This window comes from Hyla sarda (genome assembly GCF_029499605.1).
Source record: "Hyla sarda isolate aHylSar1 chromosome 1 unlocalized genomic scaffold, aHylSar1.hap1 SUPER_1_unloc_3, whole genome shotgun sequence".
In the NCBI taxonomy this organism is placed as follows: domain Eukaryota; kingdom Metazoa; phylum Chordata; class Amphibia; order Anura; family Hylidae; genus Hyla; species Hyla sarda.
The window spans coordinates 678,437-689,834 of NW_026607589.1; the positions used below are offsets into that span (position 1 = coordinate 678,437).

The 11,398-nt window shown below is 50.8% G+C and overlaps 1 protein-coding gene across 1 annotated transcript in view; it reads left to right on the forward strand.

Moving 5' to 3' along the window:
• The window catches only part of LOC130298173 (uncharacterized), a 308,559-nt gene extending 305,608 nt beyond the window's left edge, over positions 1 to 2,951 (forward strand). Inside the window, exon 20 of the mRNA XM_056551085.1 lies at positions 2,080 to 2,951. Within this exon, the coding sequence (XP_056407060.1) occupies positions 2,080 to 2,891 (812 nt within the window). The 3' untranslated portion in view covers positions 2,892 to 2,951. The remainder of the gene's footprint in view (positions 1 to 2,079) is intronic.
• Positions 2,952 to 11,398: the final 8,447 nt, after the last annotated feature.

The following is an 11,398-nucleotide window of genomic DNA, read 5'->3' on the forward strand; positions in this document are numbered from 1 at the left end:
CAGGTAATTAGGGGGCTTCTCCATCCCCCAGGTTGGTAGGTGGTTTTAGTCCCCCCCCCCTTAAGTAGGTAGGTGGCTTCTCCATCCCCGCTCCTTTAGTAGGTAGGTGGCTTCTCCACCCTTTACCCGTTAAGTAGATAGGTGACTTAAGTCCTCCCCTCCTTAGGTAGGTGGTTTCTCCATCCCTCCTTTGGTAGCTAGGCTTCTCCCCGCCCCCCCACTCCATATTAGCAAAGTGGTGGATTATATTTAAAAATAAAATTCTGTCATGTTGCTGGCGGTGCAATAAGACGTCATTGCCGCGCCATTACAGATGTTCTGAGTGTCCTGACGGCCGTCCAGTACTTGGATGATTGGAGGGGCTGGGATCTCTTAGCTTCGCCACTCTGCGGCCGCTGCACTCAAACTCCTGATACTAAAGTCAGGACCTTGTGTGCTAGTGTGAGTGTCTTGACGCACCAGGGTCATAATGTACGACCTGAAACGTTCAGCAACTTTGAAGCGAGCGCAGGAGCTTCGCTCATTTCATAGCAGTGTCGGCTACCATCAGCAGGTGACACTCTCTGCTAATGACGGGCTGATCACAACGTATAAAGTGAAAGCTGCCAGAAGCCTGCAATGAGATCACGGGGGTCCGATAAGCTAAGATGATAGTGGAGGATCTCCTTACAGCCCCTACTGCTGATTCAATGTTGTAGGCCGGCTAGGCTGTATCAGTAATAGCCAATTAGCCAATCAGCCGGTATAATGCTATGTCATAGCACAGCATTATACAGCAAAGCTGATGTTTGTATATAAAAGTCCCCTATGTGACTGAAAAAAATAATAAAATGTTTTTAAAATTATATAACAGCCCCTACCCTAATAAACAAAAATTTTTAATTATTCCTTTTTCCCATTCTACACCCCCCCTAACCCCTCCCCCCCCAAAAAAAACCTAAAACTCAAAAAAACATAATTGGTATCGCCGTGTTCGTAATTGTTCGGCCTAATCAAATATAATATTTATGATACCACACAGTGAACAGCATAAGTGTTAAAAAATAACAAGCGCCAAAAATGCTGATTTTGGTCAAATGATATAAAATAATAAAATAAAAAGGGATCAAAAATTTCCAGCAAAACAAAAATTGTCCGATTAAAAAAAACAGATCATGGCGCCAAAAACGACCGCAGGACCCCCTGAGATCTCTGAAAAGGGACCGGGCAGTGAGGAGCACATGGGGTAGACGGCACCCGCCCCTTTGATTTCTATGGAAGCTCCGAAAAGACCCGAGTCCAGCACTCCGGCATCATGGGCATTCCCATAGAAATCAATGGATCATTGGACTACTGGTAGACGACACGCGCTCCTCACTGAGAGAGCCAGGGTCCCATTCCGGTGATCACGGAGGGTCCCAGCAGTTGGACCCCCCCGTGATCAGATACTTATCCCCTTTACTGTGGATAAGGAATAAGTAAATGTTGGCTGCAGTACCCCTTTAAAGGGGTACTCCACTGCCCCAGCATTTCGAATATTTTGTTGCAAACACTGGGTGTGGGCTGTGGCGGTCGTGACGTCATGCCCACGCCCCAAATTATGTCATGCTATGCCCACTCAATGCAAGTCTATTGGAGGGAGTGTGGCAGCTGCCATGCCCCCTCTCATAGACTTGCACTGAGGGGCGTGATGTCGCAAGGTGTGGTCTTGACATCATGACCCCTTCAGCCTGCCCCTCCCATAGACTTTCTTTGATAGGGCGTGGCTTGACATCACGGGGGGGTGTGGCCGTGACATCACAACCCCCGCAGCCCGAATTTAGCGTTCGAAACAAAATGTTCCGAACGCTGGGGCAGTGGAGTGCCCCTTTAAGGGGTTACAAAGTAGAAAAGCGTAACAAAAACCAAGAAAATTAGGTATCGTAGTGATCGTATTCACCTGACAAATAATTTTACCGCACAGTGAATGAAGGATCGGCGCCGCAAGAAACAAGACTTTTGGCAAAATAGGATTTTTGGCTCTTGAATACGCAAAAGCTTAAATTTCCTGTGTTGTTAAGGGGTTAATACTGATAATAAAATCTGTGTTATTCTCTGCAGATTCTTGTAGCAGGAGATCAGAGGAGAATCTTATATCTTCAGATTATAAAGCAGATGATGATATCACACAAGATACATATGAAGAACATTCCATTATCCCAGATACACCCTCAGCCCTTCACAGCCAAGATCTGTCATCTCATCCTTATATACAGGTCCTGTCTTCTCAGTCATCACAGGATGTTCAGCAAAATAAAAGTCATAGAAGGAATGATGGACATCAACGAGCTCATACAGGAAGGAAACCATATTCATGCTCAGAATGTGGGAAATGTTTTACTTTGAAAGCATATCTTATTCAACATCAAAGAACTCACACAGGGGAGAAGCCATTTTCATGTGCAGAATGTGGGCAATGTTTTACTAACAAATCAAATCTTCTTGTACATCAAAGAACTCACACAGGGGAGAAGCCATTTTCATGTTCAGAATGTGGAAAATGTTTTATTCAGAAATCGCATCTTGTTAAACATGAAAAAACTCACACAGGAGAGAAGCCATTTTCATGTGCAGAATGTGGGAAATGTTTTACTAACAAATCAAATCTTCTTGTACATCAAAGATCTCACACAGGGGAGAAGCCATTTTCATGTTCAGAATGTAGAGAATGTTTTACTCAGAAATCACATCTTGTTAAACATCAAAGAACTCACACAGGGGAGAAGCCATTTTCATGTTCCGAATGTGAAAAAAGTTTTAATAACAAATCAAATCTTCTTGTACATCAAAGAAGACTCTGCAAGACTCTGCCATGGCATCGCCCCCATTCCACCAAAATCCCTCCTCATGTCTCACCCCAACACAAAAAATAAAAAAATGTTTTTAGTATATATATATGTTGTGTATATATATTGTGAATTCAAATAGAGAAATAACTCTACAACATGCACAGTGATCTTCAGCAAAATGTATTACACTTATGGGTCGTTAGTGTCCTTGATGATCATGAAGTGCAAGCCCACTTGCCACGTCACGGCCACCTGTACGTAGCGGGTCCCTAACACCCTTAGCACAAAAGAATGGGTGGGGGGCAATTATAAAATGCTACATGCTCTATATGCCACCAGGATTTAACACTGCCGCACACTGTGCCTCCTAGATATACCAGTGCCGCACACTGTGCCTCCTAGATATACCAGTGCCGCACACTGTGCCTCCTAGATATACCAGTGCCGCACACTGTGCCTCCTAGATATACCAGTGCTGCACACTGTGCCTCCTAGATATACCAGTGCAGCATACTGTGCCTCCTAGATATACCAGTGCCGCACACTGTGCCTCCTAGATATACCAGTTGTCACGATTCGGCTGGCAGGAGGTGGATCCTCTGTGCCAGAGAGGGATTGGCGTGGACCGTGCTAGTGGACCGGTTCTAAGTTACTACTGGTATTCACCAGAGCCCGCCGCAAAGCGGGATGGTCTTGCAGCGGCGGTAGTAACCAGGCCGTATCCACTAGCAACGGCTCAACCTCTCTGACTGCTGAAGATAGGCGCGGTACAAGGGAGTAGACAAGAGCAAGGTCGGACGTAGCAGAAGGTCGGGGCAGGCAGCAAGGATCGTAGTCAGGGGCAACGGCAGGAGGTCTGGAACACAGGCTAGGAACACACAAGGAAACGCTTTCACTGGCACAATGGCAACAAGATCCGGCGAGGGAGTGCAGGGGAAGTGAGGTATACATAGGGAGTGCACAGGTGAACACACTAATTAGACCAACTGCGCCAATCAGTGGCGCAGTGGCCCTTTAAATCGCAGAGACCCGGCGCGCGCGCGCCCTAGGGAGCGGGGCCGCGCGCGCCGGGACAGGACCGACGGAGAGCGAGTCAGCTACGGGAGCCGGGGTGCGCATTGCGAGCGGGCGCCACCCGCATCGCGAATCGCATCCCGGCTGTAGGCGGTATCGCAGCGCACCCGGTCAGTGGATCTGACCAGGGCGCTGCAGTAGCGAGGATGTGGCGAGCGCTCCGGGGAGGAGCGGGGACCCGGAGCGCTCGGCGTAACAGTACCCCCCCCCCCCTTGGGTCTCCCCCTCTTCTTGGAGCCTGAGAACCTGAGGACCAGACTTTTGTCTAGGATGTTGTCCTCAGGTTCCCAGGATCTCTCTTCAGGACCACAGCCCTCCCAATCGACCCAAATTTTTTTTTTCCCTCTGACCGTCTTGGAGGCCAGTATCTCCTTTACGGGGAAGATGTCAGAGGAACCGGAAACAGGAGTGGGAGAAACAAGTTTGGGAGAGAAACGGTTGATGATGAGTGGTTTAAGAAGAGAGACATGAAAGGCATTAGGAATACGAAGAGAAGGAGGAAGAAGAAGTTTGTAAGAGACAGGATTAATTTGGCACAAGATTTTGAAAGGACCAAGATAGCGTGGTCCCAGTTTGTAGCTGGGGACACGGAAGCGGACATATTTAGCGGAGAGCCATACCTTGTCTCCGGGAGAAAAAATGGGGGGAGCTCTTCTTTTCTTATCGGCAAACTTTTTCATGCGAGATGAAGCCTGTAAAAGAGAATTTTGGGTCTCTTTCCATATGGTGGAACGATCACGAGTCACTTCATCCACAGCGGGCAAACCAGAGGGCAAGGGAGTAGGGAGGGGGGGAAGAGGGTGACGGCCGTACACCACGAAAAATGGGGATTTAGAAGAAGATTCAGAGACTCTGAAGTTGTACGAGAATTCGGCCCATGGTAGAAGATCTGCCCAGTCATCCTGGCGGGAGGAAACAAAATGCCGTAAATAGTCACCCAGGACCTGGTTAATTCTTTCTACTTGCCCATTGGATTGAGGATGATAAGCAGAAGAGAAGTTTAATTTAATCTTGAGTTGTTTACAGAGAGCCCTCCAGAATTTTGACACGAATTGGACGCCTCTATCCGAGACGATCTGCGTGGGCAAACCGTGAAGACGAAAAATGTGTACAAAAAATTGTTTTGCCAACTGAGGCGCTGAAGGAAGACCAGGAAGAGGAATAAAATGTGCCATCTTGGAAAATCGATCAACGACCACCCAAACAACAGTGTTGCCACGGGATGGGGGTAAGTCTGTAATAAAGTCCATACCAATCAGAGACCAAGGCTGTTCGGGGACAGGCAGAGGATGAAGGAGACCAGCAGGCTTCTGGCGAGGAGTCTTATCCCGGGCACAGACAGTACAGGCCCGCACAAAATCAACAACATCCGTCTCCAGAGTCGGCCACCAATAGAAGCGAGAGATGAGTTGCAAAGACTTTTTGATGCCCGCATGGCCAGCGAGGTGGGAGGAGTGACCCCATTTGAGAATCCCGAGACGTTGGCGTGGAGAAACGAAGGTCTTCCCTGGAGGAGTTTGCCTGATGGAGGCTGGAGAAGTGGAGATCAGACAGTCAGGAGGAATGATGTGTTGCGGAGAGACCTCTACTTCCGAAGCATCCGAGGAACGAGAGAGAGCATCGGCCCTAATGTTCTTGTCGGCAGGGTGAAAATGAATTTCAAAGTTAAAACGGGCAAAGAACAAAGACCACCTGGCTGGCGAGGATTCAGCCGTTGGGCAGACTGGAGATAGGAGAGATTCTTGTGGTCGGTGTAAATGATAACTGGAAATTTTGATCCCTCCAGCAGATGCCTCCATTCCTCAAGTGCCAATTTAATGGCCAGTAGTTCTCGATCCCCGATGGAGTAGTTCCTCTCCGCCGGAGAGAAGGTCCTAGAAAAAAACCCACAAGTAACAGCATGCCCGGAAGAATTTTTTTGTAGAAGGACCGCTCCAGCTCCCACTGAGGAGGCATCAACCTCCAATAGGAAGGGTTTAGATGGGTCAGGTCTGGAGAGCACGGGAGCAGAAGAAAAGGCAGACTTGAGCCGTTTAAATGCGTCTTCCGCTTGAGGAGACCAGGACTTAGGATTGGCATTCTTCTTGGTTAAAGCCACGATAGGAGCCACTATAGTGGAAAAATGAGGAATAAATTGTCTGTAATAATTGGCGAACCCCAAAAAACGTTGGATAGCACGGAGTCCGGAGGGGCGTGGCCAATCTAAGACGGCAGAGAGTTTATCTGGGTCCATTTGTAGTCCCTGGCCAGAAACCAAGTATCCTAGGAAAGGAAGAGATTGACATTCAAACAGACATTTCTCCATTTTGGCATAAAGTTGATTGTCTCGAAGTCTCTGAAGAACCATGCGGACATGCTGGCGGTGTTCCTCTAAGTTGGCAGAAAAAATCAGAATATCGTCCAGATACACAACAACACAGGAATATAAGAGATCACGAAAAATTTCATTAACAAAGTCTTGGAAGACGGCAGGGGCGTTGCACAGGCCAAAGGGCATGACCAGATACTCAAAGTGTCCATCTCTAGTGTTAAATGCAGTTTTCCATTCGTCCCCCTCCCTGATGCGGATGAGATTATAAGCACCTCTTAAGTCCAGTTTGGTAAAGATGTGGGCACCTTGAAGGCGATCAAAGAGTTCTGAGATAAGAGGTAGGGGGTAGCGGTTCTTTACCGTGATTTTATTAAGTCCGCGGTAATCAATGCAAGGACGTAGGGAGCCATCTTTTTTGGACACAAAGAAAAATCCAGCTCCGGCAGGAGAGGAGGATTTGCGGATAAACCCCTTTTTTAAATTTTCCTGGATGTATTCAGACATAGCAAGAGTCTCTGGGGCGGACAGAGGATAAATTCTGCCCCGGGGTGGAGTAGTGCCCGGGAGGAGGTCAATAGGACAGTCATAAGGCCTGTGAGGAGGTAAAGTCTCAGCTTGTTTTTTACAAAATACGGCAGCATAGTCCATATAAGCCTTAGGGAGACCGGTTACAGGGGGACCCACAGGGTCACGGCAAGGAGTACTGGGAACCGGTTTAAGACAGTCCTTGAAACAAGAAGTACCCCAGCTCTTGATCTCTCCTGTGGACCAATCAAGGGTTGGGGAATGGCGTTGAAGCCACGGTAGTCCAAGGAGAATTTCGGAAGTGCAATTGGGGAGGACCAAAAACTCAATTTTTTCGTGATGAGGTCCGATGCACATTAGGAGGGGCTCCGTGCGGTAACGCACGGTACAGTCCAATCTTTCATTGTTAACACAATTGATGTAGAGGGGTCTGGCGAGACTGGTCACCGGGATGTTGAACCTGTTGATGAGAGAGGCCAAAATAAAATTTCCTGCAGATCCGGAATCCAAGAAGGCCATAGTAGAGAAGGAGAAGGTAGAGGCAGATATCCGCACGGGCACAGTAAGGCGTGGAGAAGCAGAGTTGACATCAAGAACTGTCTCACCTTTGTGCGGAGTCAGCGTACGTCTTTCCAGGCGGGGAGGACGGATAGGACAATCCTTCAGGAAGTGTTCGGTACCGGCACAGTACAGGCAAAGATTCTCCATGCGGCGTCGTGTCCTCTCTTGAGGTGTCAAGCGAGACCGGTCAACTTGCATAGCCTCCACGGCGGGAGGCACAGGAACGGATTGCAGAGGACCAGAGGAGAGAGGAGCCGGGGAGAAAAAACGCCTCGTGCGAACAAAGTCCATATCCTGGCGGAGCTCCTGACGCCTTTCGGAAAAACGCATGTCAATGCGAGTGGCTAGATGAATGAGTTCATGCAGGTTAGCAGGAATTTCTCGTGCGGCCAGAACATCTTTAATGTTGCTGGATAGGCCTTTTTTAAAGGTCGCGCAGAGGGCCTCATTATTCCAGGATAATTCGGAAGCAAGAGTACGGAATTGGATGGCGTACTCGCCAACGGAAGAATTACCCTGGACCAGGTTCAGCAGGGCAGTCTCAGCAGAAGAGGCTCGGGCAGGTTCCTCAAAGACACTTCGAATTTCCGAGAAGAAGGAGTGTACAGAGGCAGTGATGGGGTCATTGCGGTCCCAGAGCGGTGTGGCCCATGACAGAGCTTTCCCAGACAGAAGGCTGACTACGAAAGCCACCTTAGACTTTTCAGTAGGAAACTGGTCCGACATCATCTCCAAGTGCAGGGAACATTGCGAAAGAAAACCACGGCAAAACTTAGAGTCCCCATCAAATTTATCCGGCAAGGATAGTCGTAGGCCGGAAGCGGCCACTCGCTGCGGAGGAGGTGCAGGAGCTGGCGGAGGAGATGATTGCTGGAGCTGGGGTAGTAGCTGCTGTAGCATCACGGTCAGTTGAGACAGCTGGTGGCCTTGTTGCGCTATCTGTTGCGACTGCTGGGCGACCACCGTGGTGAGGTCGGCGACAACTGGCAGTGGAACTTCAGTGGGATCCAGGGCCGGATCTACTGTCACGATTCGGCTGGCAGGAGGTGGATCCTCTGTGCCAGAGAGGGATTGGCGTGGACCGTGCTAGTGGACCGGTTCTAAGTTACTACTGGTATTCACCAGAGCCCGCCGCAAAGCGGGATGGTCTTGCAGCGGCGGTAGTAACCAGGTCGTATCCACTAGCAACGGCTCAACCTCTCTGACTGCTGAAGATAGGCGCGGTACAAGAGAGTAGACAAGAGCAAGGTCGGACGTAGCAGAAGGTCGGGGCAGGCAGCAAGGATCGTAGTCAGGGGCAACGGCAGGAGGTCTGGAACACAGGCTAGGAACACACAAGGAAACGCTTTCACTGGCACAATGGCAACAAGATCCGGCGAGGGAGTGCAGGGGAAGTGAGGTATACATAGGGAGTGCACAGGTGAACACACTAATTAGACCAACTGCGCCAATCAGTGGCGCAGTGGCCCTTTAAATCGCAGAGACCCGGCGCGCGCGCGCCCTAGGGAGCGGGGCCGCGCGCGCCGGGACTGGACCGACGGAGAGCGAGTCAGGTACGGGAGCCGGGGTGCGCATCGCGAGCGGGCGCCAACCGCATCGCGAATCGCATCCCGGCTGGAGGCGGTATCGCAGCGCACCCGGTCAGTGGATCTGACCGGGGCGCTGCAGTAGCGAGGATGTGGCGAGCGCTCAGGGGAGGAGCAGGGACCCGGAGCGCTCGGCGTAACACCAGTGCTGCACACTGTGCCTCCTAGATATACCAGTGCAGCATACTGTGCCTCCTAGATATACCAGTGCTGCACACTGTGCTACCAGGTTTAACAGTGCTGCACACTGTGCCTCCTAGATATACCAGTGCTGCACACTGTGCCTCCTAGATATACCAGTGCTGCACACTGTGCCACCAGGTTTAACAGTGCCCCACACTGTGCCACCAATAATAATTGTAGAGAAGTAATTCCAGCACTTACCATATATTCAATGTAGTTTATTGCATATCCCTGAACATATGGTGAGTGCTGGGATTACTTCTCTACTATGTTCTGGGCCTGATCCATCCACGTGCACCACAACTAGGGAAGTGCTGACCTCCACCTATTGTGGATATAATAATGTCACACACTGTGCTGCCCGGATATATAGGATATAATAATGTAACACAATGTGCCCCTAGGGTATACTAGTGCCACACACTGTGTGCCATGTATAGTAGTACATAGGCTGTGTGCTCAGTACATAGCTGTACCATACAGGAGACCGTTAAAACATAATAGTGTCCACTACAAAGGATTGTGCCAACCCAGTGTTCCTGCCTGACCTCTCAACTCCCATCATTTTGGACTATGCTGGAGAGCTCTAGGCATGATGGGAGTTGTAGTTTTGTAATAGCTGCAAAGCCACAGGTTGGAGTACATTATCACCCATCACCCCTGCAGAACTTACAATAGACTCCAGCTGATGGGACAGTCAGACAGAACACACGATATCAGTGACTACAGCTCTGATGGGACAGTCAGAACACACAATGATATCAGTGACCTGAGTGACGTCTTCTCTGTTGTCTTCTTTTCTTCTTTATCTGGTCCAGACGCCATGACTTCTACAAGCTCCATCTTCTCTGCAGAGTGTGACACAAGCAGATCATAGGTTCTCACTTTGTCCGCAGATCCTCATCCTCCATAAGAAGATAATCATTATAACCCCCTGCCAGATACTGTGCCCCCTAAATATATTCCTAACAGACCCATTTGTCCCCTGCACCCCTAAATCCTCCTCCAGACCCCTTTTCCCTCAGACCCCTAAATCCTCCTTCAGACCTCTCTATCCCCCCAGACCCCTCTGTCCCGACACCACTATGTCCTCCTCCAGATCCCTCTGCCCCCTCCTCCAGACCCCTCTGTCCCGACATCACTATGTCCTCCTCCAGATCCCTCTGTCCCCTCCTCCAGACCCCTCTGTCCCGACACCACTATGTCCTCCTCCAGACCCCTCTGTCCCGACACCACTATGTCTTCCTCCAGATCCCTCTGCCCCCTCCTCCAGACCCTCTGTCCCGACACCACTATGTCTTCCTCCAGACCCCTCTGTCCCGACACCCCTATGTCCTCCTCCAGATCCCTCTGTCCCCTCCTCTAGACCCCTCTGTCCCGACACCCCTATGTCCTCCTCCAGATCCCTCTGTCCCCTCCTCTAGACCCCTCTGTCCCGACACCACTATGTCCTCCAGATCCCTCTGACCCCTCCTCCAGACCCCTCTGTCCCGACACCACTATGTCTTCCTCCAGACCCCTCTGTCCCGACACCCCTATGTCCTCCTCCAGATCCCTCTGTCCCCTCCTCTAGACCCCTCTGTCCCGACACCACTATGTCCTCCAGATCCCTCTGTCCTGACACCACTATGTCCTCCAGATCCCTCTGACCCCTCCTCCAGACCCCTCTGTCCCGACACCACTGTCTTCCTCCAGATCCCTCTGCCCCCTTCTCCAGACCCCTCTGTCCCGACACCACTATGTCCTCCTCCAGATCCCTCTGTCCCCTCCTCCAGACCCCTCTGTCCTGACACCACTATGTCTTCCTCCAAATCCCTCTGTCCCCTCCTCCAGACCCCTCTGTCCCGACAACACTATGTCTTCCTCCAGATCCCTCTGCCCCCTTCTCCAGACCCCTCTGTCCCGACACCACTATGTCCTCCAGGTCCCTCTGTCCCGACACCACTATGTCCTCCTCCAGATCCCTCTGCCCCTCCTCCAGACCCCTCTTTCCTGACACCACTATGTCCTCCTCCAGATCCCTCTGCCCCCTTCTCCAGACCCCTCTGTCCCGACACCACTATGTCCTCCTCCAGATCCCTCTGCCCCTCCTCCAGACCCCTCTTTCCCGACACCACTATGTCCTCCTCCAGATCCCTCTGCCCCCTTCTCCAGACCCCTCTGTCCCAACACCACTATGTCTTCCTCCAGATCCCTCTGTCCCCTCCTCCAGACCTCTCTGCCCCGACACCACTATGTCCTCCTCCAGATTCCTCTGCCCCCTCCTCCAGACCCCTTTGTCCTGAGACCACTATGTCCTCCTCCAGATCCCTCTGTCCCCTCCTCCAGACCCCTCTGTCCCAACACCACTA